This window comes from Manacus candei, unplaced genomic scaffold, assembly GCF_025592945.1.
Source record: "Manacus candei isolate 608988 ecotype Guabito, Panama unplaced genomic scaffold, ASM2559294v1 h1tg000050l, whole genome shotgun sequence".
Taxonomy (NCBI): Eukaryota; Metazoa; Chordata; class Aves; order Passeriformes; family Pipridae; genus Manacus; species Manacus candei.
In genome coordinates this window covers 16,448,483-16,467,113 of record NW_026138098.1, presented here as the reverse complement: position 1 = coordinate 16,467,113, position 18,631 = coordinate 16,448,483, and the positions used below count along the sequence as shown (strand labels likewise).

The 18,631-nt window shown below is 35.7% G+C and overlaps 1 protein-coding gene across 11 annotated transcripts in view; it reads left to right on the top strand.

Moving 5' to 3' along the window:
• CPEB3 (cytoplasmic polyadenylation element binding protein 3) overlaps positions 1-18,631 on the top strand; it is an 84,900-nt gene that overhangs the window by 39,212 nt on the left and 27,057 nt on the right. For 6 of the 11 annotated variants that reach the window (XM_051800572.1, XM_051800564.1, XM_051800568.1 and 3 more), the window contains exons 4-6: positions 2,507-2,563; positions 12,084-12,107; positions 16,692-16,859. In XM_051800572.1, coding sequence (XP_051656532.1) covers positions 2,507-2,563; positions 12,084-12,107; positions 16,692-16,859 — 249 coding nt within the window. The remainder of the gene's footprint in view (positions 1-2,506; positions 2,564-12,083; positions 12,108-16,691; positions 16,860-18,631) is intronic. The other 5 variants (XM_051800567.1, XM_051800566.1, XM_051800573.1 and 2 more) reach the window with 2 other exon arrangements.

The following is an 18,631-nucleotide window of genomic DNA, read 5'->3' as shown; positions in this document are numbered from 1 at the left end:
GTGCTCTGTCTTCTCTGCGTTTCTGCTTAATGTGCTTAATAATCTTGAAAAGTAAAACTTTTATCTAGAGATTTTGTTTTAAAACTATAATTAGAAATATGTGCTTGTATAGTCTTCGTAAAGGTCCAGGTAACATACATGTGTTTTTCTTAAAATTGTTTGTTTTCCAATACTCATTTATCTGTTTAACCTAAGTATGTCTTTGAAGGTACATATTCTTAATTACATTTCACACTTCTATACTGCACCTTTAAATTAAAAAAAAAAATACAATTTTCTGAGATAATGATGCAGTTTTGTGATCTGCATATGGCCTCTTTTTTTCAATTGAATAATTTGCTTCAAGCAACAAGATTTTCAAATGTTATAGCTAATATGAAAGGCTGTATAATTATTGGTAATTAATTGTCTTATGATTATTGCATTACTAGTCTCTTTTGAATGCTTTTAATACAGGTGTGTTTTGAAAGGATTCCATTGATCTGTTTCTATAGAGTAGTACGAGGGACCTCTGAAGATGTACAGAATTATCCTGCACAGTGGCTTAGCTCAGTGTGAGAACATGTCCTTCTGCTTGTGCTGCTCTGTATTTTCTGCTCCTCTTAAAAGATAGCTGACAAGAACTGTTTAAAAATAGCAGGCCAAGGGCAGGTGACAAAATGTCACACAAGCAGCACCTGGTCCAGTGACAGCCTGGAGGGAGGAAAAAAACAGACCCAGATGTCACAGATAGGATTCTATTTCTGAAGCTGGTCAAACAGCAGAATTTCAGCTTCAGCAAAGGAAGATAGAAGGGCCCATCCAACTATCATGCATTCAAATTTGAACATTTTTTTCATATCAGTTTCTTGTTTTTTCTATTCGAAGTATTAATTTGAAAGTACAGATTAGTATATACACCTTTTCTCTTTGCAAGTAATACTTGTAACCTCACAGTCATTAATACACTGTTGAGGAAAGGGAATTAATGTCCATCTGGCAAGATTTCTGAAATATTTTAGCAAAGGTTATACTAACTGAAATAGTAGCAGCTTTAGTATTTCTGCAATGCCAGATTAATGTGAAAATATGTATAGGAGAATTATGTCTGTAATTAGGAAATGTGAAGTAGTTAATGAAGATCATCTCTTTAAGAAGCTTTGCTCAAGGAGTTGGAAAGTAGAAATGGAAATTCTGTTTACCTTCTGCCCCCACTTCTTTCTCGAGGTGCTGTTGGCTTCATAGCCTTATTGTGGCAACACTTTTTTCTAAAAAAAGGAAAAACTATAATGTGAAGAAAAGATTTATTTGCTTTTCTTAAACTGCTTATGACTTAGTTTCAGAAATGTACTGAAACTTCATGCACGTCTGTTCAGCAAGAACATTCATTACAGCACAGCAGTCTCTGTGACTGCAAATAAGGAGGCTTTAACTATCAATAGGAACTAAAAATGCTGGAGAGGATTGGCTTTAGTTCTGCTTTGCCAGAGTTGATGTGTTAAAACTTTGGTTTGCAGAAGTACAGGAACATAACCATTATATTGGTGCTTCAGTATAGTGAGTGGGTCCTGAGTTCCCATATTTGAGTGCCCATGTAGTGAAGAAATGTAAAGTGCCTCCTTCCTTAGCTCCCAAACTTAACCATAGACATAGAGATATGAAAAGCATATGCAATGGATTGACATTATATACATGAAGTTATTTACCTTAATTGAAATAACTTTTTTATTACTATAATTATCCTTTTGTATCTTTTTCCAAGTGACAACTAATACCAGTTACAGCTTTCAAACTGTTTCAGGTATTTAATTAAGAAAGTCCTGTTACAAATTTTCTTCAGGATACGTTTTTAATACTTTAACTCAGTTAAATGGTATCTGAAACTAATCTGAACAGCATTGCTTCTGTTGGCTCATTTTTTGCTTTGACAGTAAAAGTAGATTTCTCTGGGCTAAGTCTCCTTTGGGACAAGATATATATTTCTCAAAGTCCATACGAAGGTACTGCATGAGAACAACATTCCCTCCAACCCAGTGTCTTATCTCAAATAGTAGATAGAAGGTTCTTAGGGAAGAATACAAAACCAGAGTAAGAATTTTCCTTCCAGCTGTTAACTTGAGAGCTTCTGGTGCTACAGGTAGTATGAAAAATAGTGATTTATTTTTACCCATTAAGTGGAGTATTGTAATGCTGTATTTGTTATTGGAAGCCAGCTGTAAATGTCATAACTGCAGCAAACTTGAACTAGAGGCCTTATTTTGAAGGGTAAGCATAATACTTTCTTAGTGCAAAGCAAAGGAATTTATTAAAAAGAATTATTTCACTGTTTATTTTGTGATTTTCAATATTTTAAGTACATAGCACTAAAGGTACTGTGGTGTTAAATATTGTAAATGTCTATTCTTGGGAAGTTGTCTTCAATAGATGGAAGATTCACCTACCCCAACCTTTAGAAATTTTTCATGTTAATTAATTTAGTTCAGTTTTTAAATAAAAACATTGAAAATAGCTTTTACTTACATTGCAGGGCGTATGGGAATAAATTTCCATCATCCAGGAACAGACAATATTATGGCTCTTAATAGTAAGTAGTTAACGTCTAGTGATTTAAATTGTCATGTTGAATATTATTTTTTACATTTATTGTGTATATATTGTGCATATTCTGAAAATGTCCTGAAAATCAGTCACCTCTGATTTTATTAGTAGAATTGGGGGTTCTTTATATTAGCTTTATAATGACATTGTGTTTCACTGGAAGCTTGATAATGCCTGCTATAGATAATATTACAAACAGTCTCTCTTGTTTCCTCTTTTGTGGGGGTGTGTGTTAAATCTGTATTTTCTGATATCTCTCCAGACATATTTCTTCCTGTTGGGATGAGCTGTTACAAGTTTTGCATACAATTACATTGACTGATGGAGTTTGCTCAGTTGGTTTCCATTATGTAGACAGGAATGGAGAGAATGTTTACACGTCTAAATAATGAGGAAAAACTGCACTTCACTGAGAGATTATTGCTTTTGTTTGTGTCAGGAAATAAAAGCAAAATTGAAAGTCCAGTCATGAACATATGCATTCAAAAAACCTGCCAGAATGGATCTGGAAGATAGCTCATGTGGGGGGGTTTTGGGGGTGGGGTGTTCAGCACCACCAGCATAACGTAGAACTGAACTATGCAAATCTAAGCATAGTATTTGTCTGTCTAATCCTATGAACTGCTATTTGGAAATGTCCATTTTTGCTTACAATGTTGTATTAGACATGTTAGGATTAACGTACAAACTTCTCTTAAAATGTTTTGCCCTTGCACTGTCAATTTAAGTTAGACTGTGTATAGTTGAGAACTGCCTTTTTTTTTTTTTTAGTACCAAGCGAAGAATAATTTATAAATGTGAAGAACTGAAAATTTTTAATAGACAAGTTGCAAGGTGTTTAACATTTGGCTGTAAAGGCCAGCTTTTGGAACCTGTAAGACTTTGCTTGTGTTCTCCTTAGTTTTACACTGTTAATGATGAGGTGATATTTTGAAGAGTTTCAGTTGTCATGTTTAGCATGTGTGCCCCATTTTCTTATGGGCACATGAAATTATGGGAAATCAAGTAGTTGACTAGGAGAAGCACTGTTTAATTAAAGACTTTGTCAAAGAGGCAGCTGTTCATGTCAGTGTGCATGTGTGTAAATAAGTTCTACACAGTACAGTTGTTTGCTGTTTGACATGAATTCTGGTCTCAGAATGTATTTGTTCTAACTTGGGCATTTCATTAAGCTGATTGCAGTAGTAATGTGCTTGTGAAGATGGGATATTATGATTGAATTTTGAGTTACTTTGACAAATTGACAGTTACTATGATTTATATAGTAGTATTTCTTAAAAGGTCTTACAGAGATTTTTGAAAGACAAGAATGAAAAACTGATACAAAATGTTATACTGTTTTGGGACAACTCACTTTTATCCTAAATGAATGATGTATTCTATTCTGCTTTCTTTTTAATGGAAATAATATTTAAGAAATATTTCTTCCTGTCTCAATTTCTTTGAAATTTTTACAGCATCTATAAAATCTATTAGTTTGTGAAAAACAATGATCCTTTGTAGTAGTCCTGGTGTATGGTTAAAATAGCAGTAGAGCTAACTGAGGGACCCAAACTAAATATATTTGTGTATTTCCACTGTTTAAAGTATTAGTGGTTTATTGAAATATTAACTTTGTACAGACTTGCAAAGGCCTGGAACCATAAATATGTAATTTATGCAGAATTAAATTCGCTGAAATGAAAAGTCTGAATAAGTTTCCATATATTTCACTTTCCTTTCTTTACTAGGTGAGGCCACACCATTTTTGGTCATTACTGAGAGCCCAGAAGCTAGAATTACTGTATTGTGAAACCTGTTGGGGTTTGCTCTTAAATCTTTGAAGAGCTGAGAATAAAAGCAAATATTTAAGTACCTAAGCTTAAAAATTACTTTCTGTGATTGAAATCTTCTTTTGTATGCAGCTAAAACTGAGAAATTTAGAACTATGTAATTCCCATGTCATCTGTTACCTTTGTCATGGGGAAATATGCTAAGGAAAGTTAGTTCAAGAAGAAATACTCTTTTCTGTGCTGGAATGGTTGTGATTTGGGTTAAAAAAATAAAATAAGTAAAATAAGAATTCCCCAAAGATATTTCATAACAGTAATTTTTGGAACAATTTTGAGAACTTACGTAACATCTTTAAATCATAATACTTGTCAAATCCGTGTATAATTTCTGTGAAACCAAACACTGTCTGCTGAAACTGCAAATCCAACCTTCACATTCTATTTATAGTCATTGCTACCCAAGCATTTTTGTCTTTTCCTGTGAAGACACAGTAATAATCTTTAAGATTTGTTACTCAAAGCTCAATTTCACACTGACTGTGTACACAAGCTTTTGAAGTTGGAAGACAGCATATGCTCATGCCAACAGCAATGCAAAACTTCACATGCTGTAGGGAGAGGGGAAGCTCTGAGGGGTGTTCATCTCTAGCTCCTCATCCTCTGTGGCAGCACCTTCAACTGTACTTCAGCTGTTACTCTTATTTACTGATTACAGCCTTTGGAAACTTGGGATTTTCCTGACTGCCAATCTTGGGATGCTGACTGTAAATGTTGAAGGGGGTTGGTTTGAGGGAAGGTGTTACTTGCTTAGTTGGCAGCACAGTGTGGAGCATACTTACACCATTTTGTTCATCATTGTGCAAAGCTATAAATCATCATCATCTCAAAGCACTAAGTTCTGAAATAATAAAATTAGTGGGATAGAAGAGATTGCTTTTAAATGCGTAATTATTATGAATCTCTTCTTATCATTAATGGCATTATGTTTGTGTACATACACAGTTGCACATATGTATGAACATGTTTATATTATAAATGCTCTTGAAGTCCAGAATTAGACTTCTGTGGAGGAATGCAATGTTTAAATATTCAGAGAGGTCTGCGCATAATCCTAAAGAGCATTTAAACAAAAGGAAGATGCAAATATTTCTATTTGAAACATTGTTCAGAGGGAAAAAGGTATAGATTCTGTCTGTTCCAGATCTAATTGAAATTTCTCTAATTGAAATAGTGTTTTTAATCAATTAGTGACATCAGTTATTTAACTTTTTAATAACATCATTCATACTGAGCTAAAAAGTAGAAGAATTTTTAAAAACTTTAATCTACATCATCTATTAATGATAATTTTAGTAGATGTTTGCAGTACCAGTTAAAAGATATGCTTAAAATGCTAGGCAAAGCCTGAAAAGAAATTAATTTGCTTTGGCAAAATTACCTCAAAGGTGTCCTCCATCCCTTCTCTCATTAGTATTCACTACCATTTGCAGCCATATGTTTCTGCAGCCACTGCTTCTGTTTGGAAGCAATTGGACTTTCTCTTGAGTGCTTCTCAAGAGAATGTGCTTCTTTTTAATTTGCTTTGTGAATAGGACTAAATGATCAGCATGAATACATAGTCACCTACGTGGTAGGTGGTGAACTATCTTTAATGCTTTTTGTGAACTTCAGAAAGCCAACAATAAACTTCAGGGAGAGAGAAGTATGGCAGGTGAAAAAGGGAGATGGGAATAAACAAGGGTATGAGAGCTTTCTAAGGAAGAACTGAACTGTTTTACTGGTATCCCAAATTAGATTCCATAAAAAAAGTTTGAAGGTAGTTAAATGAGCAAATGAGAAACCCCTTTGTGAAATGCTGGAATTTATTTTCCCTAAAGCTTGTCTGTACAGTGACTTTTTAGTGATGTTGGGCTTCAAATGTTCCATGTGCTTCCACTGTTCATTCTTGTCTCATATGAAAATGTGTCATCTGTGAGGTCTGGTCCTATTTGCTCTCCATCTGATTGTCATTTCTTCTTTTCATTAGTGTAATTAGTTCTGTCTATTCAGAGTAAAACAATCTGAAAAATACATTAAGGTAAGGGTTTGGGGCATCTTTTTAGATGTCCATGTTGAGATTTTGCTTTTGGTTTATTAATACAGATAATAATTATGTGAGGAAGATGTCACGCCATGACAGGAAACGTAATGACAACAAATGGATTTCAGTTTTTATTTTCATGCTTCTGTTGGTTTTAAAATTGCCTTGTCTCATTAAGAGCTGTTGTACTTGGCTCTTCCTGTATTCTGATGTGTTGCTTTCAAACACATATAGTGTTTTGATATAAAAAAGTTGCTGAAGTAGCATTTTATATTTGAATTTCTTGCCAGTGCTGCTGTTATAGCTTGAAATTAACTGCTCCAAATAGAAGGTTCATTGAATTATTTTTGTCCTGCAAGATCTTGGGTTGGCAGTTTAACAGCTAATAAAAGCTTGGGGTTTTTGTAGTGATAGTGTTCTGGGAAAATGTGTGACTAAATTTCGAGAGGCATCAGTCTCTTCTAATAGTTTGGTACTTGCCTATAGGAATATGCTGAACTCTTTAGCCCAATTGCCACGTGGGGTTACTAATGTGTTACCAGCTTATTAGCATATATAGAATAATGGAAAGGAATAAAAAACACTGAGAGACCTTACAAAGTTTGAAAAACTAAACCTAATTTAGTTGTGAAGAGACCAGAATTAATATAACGGGAGGGAAAAAATGAATGATATAAAGTGTGACATAGCAAAGGCAGCAGGGTTCATAGGAGTCCCAGAATGTGTGAACTGTCACTTTACACATAACCTTGTTAAGTTTTTCAGAACCAGCTGTATAAAGAGAATTGATGCTGCCTTGGAGGCTGTGAGTTGGACTTGCTGGTACCTCCAAGTCCCTTCTATACCTGTTTAATTTTTAAAAAAGGTGGGGAAGGAAGCCAAGGAGCAATACATCATCTTCTTTCTTACCTTCAGTTTTTTATGTTAGCATCTGCACTTCCAGAAATCTGATTTGACTGTTACTGAAGGCAATGTCTCTTATCAGTGACTGCTAAAGGCTTTTTCTAGCAGAGGAAGATTTCTTAAATCATCTTTTTAATCCAACTTTATAGCTCTTCAATACCTTCTTGTTTGTTTGTTTTCCCCACCACTTTTCCTGCCTCACAACCTCACCAATGTGCTTTCCTTTCATCTTTGTGATCCTCTCTATTGTGGGTTAGTGCCATCTGTTTCCTCAGAATTTCAAGATTTTCCAGGCTATTCCACAAGCATTATATATGATGCTAGAAGAGATGAAACAGCCTGGCTGTTAAAAATGTGAGGTTTATTGTTAACAGATTTTTAAAACTAAAACAGAGATGGAAATAGATAAGCCTGCTCTCCTGCACAGTTGCTTGGCTGCTCATGTGCCTAAGAAGGGAACACTGAAGCTGGTTTTGAGTGTCAAATGCAGTTCACCTGTTTGATAAAGTGTTTGAGATCCAGTGTGTGGGACTTAACTGCATACAGCTTGCATGTAGAGGTGTTTCTCTGATGATGGGATTCAGTTGTTTATGTATGTGAGCATATGTGATCAGGGAGATTGTTGTAACGCTTGCATTGGTAGCATTGGAAAAAAAATCAACCTGGAGGGACTATTGAGGCCAATACCACCAAATTATTGTAGCACCCATCTGCACATCCAGCCTATCTGTCAGTGAAAATTGAGAACCCTCTTTTGAACCTCTCATATATGAGTGTCAGTCATCTTTACAATTCATTTCTATGATCCTCTCTTTTGGGCAAAAGCACGTTGCGTAATTATACTCGATTCTATCACCTTCCCTCAGTTCATGAGTTCATTTTCACTGGTATTTTAATTCACTTGTAAACTTCCAGATCTCTAAGAACTTGAGACCCACTGTTCAAAAGAAAAAACTTGACATATTTTCCTTTCTGATCTTAGAAAATTATTGCATAACTCATAATGTCCTAAAGCAAGTATTGTTCTGAACTGCTGACTGTTTCAAGAATACAAATGAGCGTTCCGGGCTAGAAATGAGATTCTGGTACCTTATAAATCAAGGAGGTTCCCAGTCTTGTCAAATAAACTTTCCTTTAACCAATCTAGCTCCAAAATTTCTAATCTGGAAATGTCAACTTTTTTTTTCATAGAGTTAATGCTACTTTAATTAAAAGTTAATTTAAGATATGTCTTTAAGATTGCCTTGAAGTGTGCATCTTTGATATTGTAGACACATTATTGCATGATACATACAAGATACATACCAACAGTTAAGAAAGAATGTTTTTAAAAATCTCAAAATACTTTGTTGTCTTCCATAAAATATGAGAATACAAATAAATTATGTCACTTATTTCTGAATTTGAAATTACCTGATCAGACCCACTTTTAGTTATGATATGGAAAAAGTGTAGCTCTAGTCCCTTTGAGTTAATGTTTTATGAATTCACAAATTTATTATTTCCTAGGACTGCTAACTATTTGATACATATATAAGATGCAGTTCCAATCCCATGTTATAATAAAACAATGAAAAAAACCCCAGAAAAGTTCTTTTTCATAATTTTCATGTAGCTTTCTTTGAGATACAGTTAGAATCTGAGCAGTTAATTTGAGTGAGTTTTGATTTATTGCAGCAATGGGTAATCTTAGCTGCAGGCTTTGGGGAGTTCCCATAGCATTACTACTGAGTTTACTTGATTGCTTTACAAGGTTTGGGGAGTCTGTTTTGCTTGTTTGTTGAAAGCTTAGAGTTCTGTTCTTCATCGTGCAGTTTCGTGTTTGTAAAAATACACTCATCTTCTGGGATGAGGTGAGTTAATAGTTTCAGGAGAGTTATCAGGGGATGGAAAAGAATCTGTTGTTCCTCTGTATTTGAGGGCATGTAACTGGGGACAGGGTGGTTATGTAACTTTTTACCTGACAGTTAAAGGAAGTTGCTGAGGACAAACAGACACTAATGCAGTGCTGATCCTTCTGGGAGCTGCACAAATGATCAGTGCCTGCAACAATTTTAGTTTTTACATGGGAAAATGTACTCATCCCTTCTTAAAGCAGCTGTGTTTTCCTTAATACTGGAATGCTCTAGGAGGTACCTAGGAAAGAATTGCTTGTGTTGAATTCAGAAACATTTCCAGAGGTGGTTTTCTGTGCAAAATGATGTTTATATTTAGCACCAAAACTAGTATATGGGGAGCAGCTGCATTGGTGGGGGGTCTAATTTTTGGAGCTCCCAGTCTCTTCTGTTGGAATTGCCCAAGAGAGAAAGTAACTTCAGATACATAGCTCTGGTAATTTCATTGTTTCTAATAGTGCAATAATTTTCTTATTGGCTCCCAGATGTCCTCATTCAAGAATAATTTCCAAGTTGTTTATTTTTTTAAATATTTTCTCATACTGGAGGCATTATGAAATTTACCTGATGAACCATTCCTGCTATTAAATCTGTTGGGCTCTGAACTTTGACTTGTGAACAAGATGAGTATTTTTTTATTAACTTGTTTCAAATGACACATTCTTATTTCACATCCTGTGTAAACAACATAATAAAGTGTGCACTGACATTCTGAAGTTGCCATGCTGAATAACTGGCAGCTTGCTGGAAAAAAGTAACAGTTTAATATAAATACTTGATAAAAATGAGGTAATTTTCAAATTATGTGTGTAGATATATACAAAATATAAACAACAATGCTTAAAACACCTTCTTTGAGTGTTTGAATGTGATGCTATGTTTTTAAATCAAGAAAAGCCGAATTGCCTAACTGTCTTCCTATTTAAGTGGATTGCAGTATTTTCCTCCTGGAGTTTACAGGCAATTGTAAATATACCTCCAGTGAAACCTTTTTATGAAAATAAAGATTATGTGTCTGAGTGCAAATATAGGAAAAAAGTATTATTCTGCAGTGCAGTATAACATAGAAGTGTTATAATACATGAACAGCAATAGGGTGTTCTAACATTACAGAAGTCTTTGGTAGATTTCTGCCATCATGTACTGATCTTGCTCAGAGCCTAAAAGTTTAAATTAAGCATATAAAACTTTGTTTTCTTCAAAAGAAGCACAGGAGTCTTTTTCATCTCATACTGAAATAGTACTTCTTTATTTAATTTTTAGATTGGTAGCGTTCTGTTTGAGAAACTTCTTTCAGATAAATTACTCTTGATGCTCTTGATTACTCTTAATACATGCTTTTTTTGGATGTGTGGGCATTCATCAAGACAAGGACTTGCTACAAAAGGTCTGACAATGGTTCTTTGCCATCATAATAAGTAATAGAATATGGCTTTAGCAGTAGCTAGAAAGCAGGAGAACTAATTTTATTCTTGCTGCAAAGCCAACTCTAGTATTAATTCTCAACTATTACTGACTATGCAAGAAGCAGAGTCTCTCTCAGGGCTTACCAACCACCTCACTGTGACTGAATAATTGTTCACACAGACAGCTCTGACTGTCTTCATGTCCCTTGAAATTTGGTAATCCCCCTAATGAGGTACTCATGTATTTGCTTTTTTGTGGCCTCATTGATAGTGGAAGAAAAAGATGTAGGTGTAGGTGTATGGTGCCTGAGACTGTGTTTCTTCAGGGCTGGAGGAGGAAGCTGCTTGGGTAGAAGAGAGGTTACCAGCAGTGCCTGTGCTGGAGGAGGGTGAGCCTCACTCCAGTATCCCCAGGGCTGCTCAGAGGTGATGGCCAGGGGACCAGTCAGCAGGTGAATAGTTCTCAAAGAACCACCACCAGTCTGTCATGTAATTGCTGGCCAAAGAAAAGTAGAGAGGGAATGCTGAGGGGTATGGTGGGATACCTGGGTGTGTCGGGCAGGACTGGAAGGCATTGTGTTAGTTTTGGAAATAAGAGATGGAGTTGGGAGGAACACTGGAAGTATTACAATTAAGAGAGAAAGAAACAAAACAAGGCTCTGTTACTTATCACCTCACTTCTGTTGAAAAACCCAACCTGATTTCTAGCCCTCCGCATTTGATTACTTTGAAAGGATAGATGTCTTTTGTGATAAGTTGACTGTGTAGAAGACACATGTTTTCTAGATTATTTTGTGGCTTTCTAAAATTTCAGTTAAAAAAAATGCTGACTTTGGCATTTGCCATTATATCACAAAATATGCTCCTGCACTTGTCCAGCATTGTGGATTTTGCCATTGATGCATGTCTCATTGAAAGGCTGTGTTAATTCTGGTAGCTATAAAGGCATTTTGTCAATCTGGTTTTATTCCTCTAAGCATACTGGCTCTTGAGTTCATGTTGTTTTGGTAGGATTTTAGTATCTACAGATGGTTAATTATTTAAATTGAAATATAATTGGAAAATATGTTCTCTACAACTGATTAATAAAATGCAAACTTAATTCTTTTAATTACGATTACTGTTGATGATGTTTATTGCCTCTTACAACCATAATCCTAAATTATTATTTTATAGTACTGTCTGATATGCCTAATTTTTTTAGTACCTTTGCTATGTAGAAAACTTGCTCTAGCAGGTATGTTCCTTCCCCCCCCCCAAGCTGTATTATCTTTCAACTTTTTTCTCTTGTCTTGGATTGTTTGAATTTCATCTTGCACTTTTTGAATGTTTTTTCCTTCTTTATGGTGGGAGGGGAAAAATAGAAGAGGTAGAAGCTACATTTTCATTGCTTTTGGAGCTAAATCTAATGACAGTTGTACCGACAATTTTCTTCTGTGTTTACATGCAGCCAGGAGCTATGGGCGGAGAAGAGGTAAAAGTATTTACTAAATGTTTTGTTTGCTGAATAGTGGGAGAATTAAATATTTAGTTTTCTTATGATAAGATGTTACCGATTTTAACATTTTGTTGATCAATTGTTTCATATAAATCAATCTTATGTTCTTCACTTGCAAAACAACTCCCTTTTAATAGTATCTTAAAGCAGTGATGATCTTGAGCTGGTAACTTCAAGTGTGTTGCCATTACTAGTGAACTGGAGGATGACTGGATGTAAAGAGTCTTTCATGATATGTATTTGTGACTTGAAATCTGTAACATTCAAAAAAAATAGACTCTATGTTTGGTGTTTGTTTGGTTTTTTTGTAAAGTCCAGTGTTTAACCACTGCATTGAACATTTCAAAATTACCTTTTTTTCGATGAAACAGCTTTCACTGAATATTACACTTGACTACTACATTGAATTGCCTCAGGTAGAACATGTGTGAATACCAATACTAATAACTTTCCTCAACAGTGAATATTAGTAATATAGACAGTATTTGAGCACATTTTAGCTGTATTTCATTATAGAAAACCCTTAAAAATTAAAACAAACTGAAAGCATTTTACAAATGTACAGTGCTGCATATCAGTTTATTCTGAGAGATTAATGAACAAGGACAGTAGCAAGTTTGCTGACTACTAAGAAAGTTGTGATAGCAGCTTACATTTCTGTACTGTGCTGTAGCTTATACAGACTAGGTTTATTGAGAAGTAACAGTGAAAATTGCAGCTTTTAACAATTAGAGTTAGGCAGTGCCATCTGATTGGGGTACTTAGGCATTAAACTTAATTTTATCTTCTTTTCTGTGATGTTCTCAGACAGCTATGCAGGTGACATTGCTTCCTTTTCAAAATGTAGAATTTGCATCGTGGTTCTGAGAAGCTGGAGGCAGACATAGCCCTCACACAGGCCAATAGTGCGGGAAGGAACTTGTAATTTACACTGAGGATTCAGGCACTGGACTGCAGAGGCTGTACTAGCACAGTTTATAATAAAGTATTTGGCTGATTTGGTTCAAAGCTGACTGGTTTTCATGTCTTTGACAGCTGAAACAAAACCAAAAGATTCCAGTTTTCCTCACAAACTTACCTGCTCATATTTCCCCACCTCCAGAGATCGAGCTACTGTTAACAGATGTTAAAGGCATCCTGATACTTTTTCAGGGCTCTCATGGTACTGAAACAAATTGGGAAGTATGTGGAGTATATAATATTTTATACTCTCTATGCATGTGAACCCTGTTTATTTTCATTTTAAGATTGTGGCAAATGTTTCCAGATTGATCAAATGGCGCCAAAGTAGGAAAGGAGGTCGGAAGCAGTAGGACACTGTTGCAACTCACATTTACTTGTAGAAGCCAAATATAATAATGTGGCAGTAATTGTGATGAATACAGTGTAGGCTGTTTTATAAAAATGGTAGTGATGACAAAACAGGGCAAACAAGTTCTGAATGTGCTGGACTTACAGAAATTTTTTTTTCACTCTACCAGAAAGCATGTTTCACTCTATAAACTTGTTTCCTGTGTGAAATGCAGGCTTTTCTATACTAACAAGTAGATTTGTGTGTGTGTCTTGTCATTAACACTCATTCATGCAATATTGAAGTCTCTGATGTTCACGCTTTATCATTACCTTGACTTTTATAATGTTGTTACTGAGCTTTCTTAACCTTAAGAAGCATAAAATGCTATGGTAATCTGTTAAAAAATGATGTGTTGGTTTTAAAATATTCCCATATATCCCTCTCTATTATTGTTTTCACCATTTGTATTGTGATAATATGCAGAATAACCAGAGACAAGTCTGTCCAGGGACTCATTTCATGTTTGTTATACTTGGATATTTTAATTAGTATTTGGTTCTGTTACTGTGACTAAGCATCTTCAGCAAGGAGAGGTTTTGTCAGACATTTTTGGGGGCTTGCCATAAAATATCAGTTCTATACGTAACCCTCTGTTTTCTTTGAGTAAGGAGAGCATTTCTTTGTAGGTATTATGTTTAGGGCTGTTGAGTCATGTTCATGGTACCTTGTTTTTAACTTTTACAACCAGTTTTTCAGGTACAGATGTAAACATAGCTATGGGAACTCAGCCCAAACTCTTTTGCTGCACTGACAACTCAGAGATGCCCGGGGAGGGGTACAGGAGTATATTAAAAAAATAGTACAGTTAGTGATGCTTTCTCATAATGTTCTCACAGAAATTTACCCCAGGGGGTTTCATGAGGTGATGTCTCAATATTTATTGCTTTAGAATGTGCTTTTGTCCTGTTCTTACTCGTTCCCTTTTCTAAGCCTACATAAACTTTTCAAGATCCCAAAAAGCCTCTGGCAAAGGGTTCCAGAGTTTGCCTTGCTTTCAGCCTTGCCATGTACTGATTGTGTTCAATGCACTTTACCTTTTCCCTTACTGGATGAGATAGTGAACAGTCATTACCTATTCCCTTGTCTGTATGTTTTCCATAAATTTAACTCTATCCTTGACTTAAATATAAAGTTTTAGAACATTGTTTACATTTTTATAAGGTGAGTACAGTGCTTGTAGACTGTCAAGCATCCAGCATGAGGTGATACCTTGATTTCTAAGCTGCTGTGAATTTTTATTATTCCCTTCAGAACTCAGCACTAAGTGACCTCTGCAAATCTGTATTTTAGTTGAACACCTTGTTCTAGTATTTATTAATTTGATATGTCACCTTCCACTACTGGATCATGTTTGTTTCATTTTTTTACAAGAAGGTAGGTTGGTGGACAGGAATTAAAAGACTATTTAGCTCCTTAGTAATGTCAGTTTCTTATAGATATTTTCAAATTTCCTGCTTTTCAGTGGGTTTTCTGATTTGATACTTTTACACAATTGTAGTATTCCTATTTTTTTTTCTCTCATGCACATGTTCTCTTTTATGTTGAAATGCATATGTTTATACATGTGCATGACCTGTTTGTCCATTAATAGAATATTCATCAATAGTCTTTCCTCTTTTATGCTCTAAACCCACCATATCTGACAAGACTTTGAAGAGAAGTATCTCTAAATCCTTCTCTGATTGTGGCATTTACCCTGGTTTTATGTTGAGGTGTAAAAGTACAGTAGGAATTTTGATTCAGTGGATTTTTGTGACTGTGATCTCTGTCAATGTTTAATATTCAATATATTTTTTTTCTAATCAAGACTTTTCTAGTGTCTGGTGTTCATAAAAAATTCAGGCTGGTGTTCTGTGCCATTCAAAACATATTTCCTGGTTTGTTGTGGTTTTTTTTTTTGCTTGTTTTCCATATGTAGGATTACTGCTTCTTTTTGTAACCTGTCCTTTGGTACTGGAGACTATTACTGATATTTTCAGTGTATACGTTTTTTGACTAGAGTCCCACTGTCTTGATTTTCCTCCTTACCCCTGTTTTTATTTTTTGCTGTACTTCCCTGTGCTGTTCCTACCAGGATGGTGTTAATCCTCAGGTCTTGCTGGAAGTTAATTTCATGTGATCCATTACCTTTGAATTTAATTATGTGCCCTGTTATTTATATTTGTAATCAACCCCCCTAATAAACTGTTTGTATCCATTAATTGTAATTCCATCCCAAGGAACAATCCTCCATGAAATGAGTGGACAATTAGCCTTTTCAGAGTTGAGATGGGGTTCCCATCTCTCTATATTGCAGGACTTAATTTTCATCTCAGGTATAGGGAATTATTAAATTCTAAATTTGGCATGTTCTACAGTGTTGCTTGTATGCAGAGTGAACTTTTTTTATCTTCTCTGTTAATAAATCTGTTAAAATAATGTGTGTATGCCTTAGTAGTAGTAGCAACAAATTAAATGCATCTGATGATCACAAATAAATTTTTTACTTTTCATTAACAAACTGAGTAGCAGCCATTTATGTTGATTTTGCTCATTCATCACTGACAGGATGTTTTAACACTGAGTAACAAACAGTCTGACAGGCTGTTCCAGCTAAACTTTTTTCTTCAAGTGCAAGTTCTTTTTGGTTTATTTAAAAAGATTTTTTTCTTATTAGCCAGGTTTCTTCTATGTGTTTAATATTCACAATGCAGAGTTTTCCCATGTTTATTTTGCTGTTAGTGCCCCTACTCAGTGTGGCCTGAGAGGGCCTCTGTTCCCTCGAGGTGGAAGTGCTCCAGCCCTTGTTATTAGGTCCCTGTAAAGCACTCTAAAGTGTGCAGTGACTTGAGGGATCTGCTTTTGAGATCATTCCTGGAAGATCTGTTATGGAAGGCTTAAATCTCTTAAGAATTGGTTTGAAATGTAAATGTTGCAAAGGTCCTTTCTATAGTGATGACAACAATCTCATCAGATAGCTTGTTGGTTTTGTTGCTAGCCATTTGCAAGGCTTTGGTTTAAAGCTAAATTAGGTTTATTGTTTTGTAAGGGTGATACATCCTTGGAAAAATAGAACATAATTCGGACACCTGGACCACTTAGTTGTGCCCTTTAATGCAAATTCTGTTGCAGTAAAACAGTAGAAGGAAGAGCTAACGTTTTTTTTCTAAAATATTTAATTCTCCAGGAAACAACGTTAACTGTAGATGCTACAAAATCTGTTGCAGGTCGGTCCTCACTCTTTCCTTTTGAAGATGGCTTCCTAGACGACAGCCATGGGGATCAGTCTTTGTCGTCGGGTCTCAGCTCTCCAACGCGCTGTCAGAACGGTGAAAGAGTGGAACGCTATTCTAGAAAGGTGTTTGTTGGAGGGCTTCCTCCTGACATTGATGAAGGTACTGTGAATAAGTTACATTGGTGAGATGTAGGAATTGGCTTTCCTATAATTACTATAAAAAAGGTCAGATTTCGATGAAAACAAATGTATTTTCCCAGATGTGTTGCTTTTAGTGCTTGTGACATTGTTTAAAACAAACACACTACAATCAACGGCAACACCTGAGAATTTACTTGACATTCTTTTGTGCTGTAGATCAGAAGAGGTGGAGAGAGAAATGGCTGCATAGTAGGTCTTCTGATCTGCATGTCTTCCCACAGCTGTAAAGCAGGAAAGCTAAAAAGGGAATTTATTGGTTACTGTCTCTCCCCCATAGTCTTTTCCTGTTCTTGGGTGTGGTTGACTTTAAGGACTTTGTTAATACAATTCTTTCCGAAATACATTGGGCTTTAATTAATCAGCTCTTATACCCAGCATATATGTAGGGCTCAGATGAAAAATGTAGGGCAGTAATATGGTTACAAAATAGTAACCAGCTTAGCAGAGGTGGTTAGGGTTTTTCTCAATATCTGCTCTACTCGTGTGTGCCCCCACAAACCCTTACTCCCAAACCAAAATCATGACAATTTTTGGTGTGTTTTTCATGTTATATCTGGAATCCACCACTATCTAGCTTCAATGGGCATACACAGGGAATTTGAGGATGCCTTATAATGAAAAGAGGGATATCTGAATCTGATCTACTACACTGAAGTCCAAACCATGTACAGTTTTAATAAAGAAATACTGTGAGTTGCCAGCCTATGATTTGCAAACAGCTCAAATGTGGTTCCTATGTCACATCATGAGTTGCAGGGCTGTTGATACAGGGCCTGCTGGGTAATCTGAATCTCCAGCTATAAGAAGAAGCAGGTCAACAGATACAACTGATGTGAACGTTGCTGGGTCACTCAATCAAAATATATGCCCTGCCTGTCTTGTGAGGAAGTAACACGGCCACCTGGGAGCTGTCACCCTCTTTCATGAGAGGTCTCCTTCAGTAACCCTTTTTCCTTCAGCTCTTCAGGTATATATATAATATGTGTCTTTAGTTGCTTGAAAAATCCAGCGTGCAACTCATGGGGTCAGAGAAACTGGATACACCTCAAACAGCAATCCAAATATTGGAAAACCCATTTTCTCCAGAGTGCTTGCTGCTCTGATCTATCTAGCATCACGTTAGACATAATTTTAAACTAATTCTTTCTTTAAAGTAAATTTTAAAAGGCATGGAGGAAAAAAAAATAGTTTTAAAAACGACTTCAAATGCTTCTTTCTGGAGCATTTACATTTAAAACAAAATTGTCACTTAGGATAGTTTGTGATGTGTGTTCCATGCTGTTTCTAAACTGATGCTTAAAAAGCAAAGAAATAAGTTGGCAATTCAAGGCAGGTTTCCTGAGGGGACTGAGGAAGGTGAGATCCCCACAGCCGCATGACCTGCTGCAGCCCTGCTTTCTAGGGCGCGCTGGAGGAGCGGCTGTGCTGCCATGGAGCTCCTCCGTCAGTCCCATGTGGCTACATCTGACCCTGCTTTGTGGCTAAAATTAGAAATAGACCACAGCTGAAGCATATTCACTTCTGATAGATCATGTTTGCGTTTAATCCTGCTGCAAACTTCCATTAGTAGAATGTGAAATTACTTTTTTAAGCAGCCATTTATAGCATAGAGATGAAAGAATATTTAGGCATCCTCAGTAGACATTATTACAGTTTTCACTTCTTAATGAGTGTAGAAAGCAGGAAGTCTGGTTTTGTTTTGTTTTAAGTGAGACTTTTTACCTTACCATG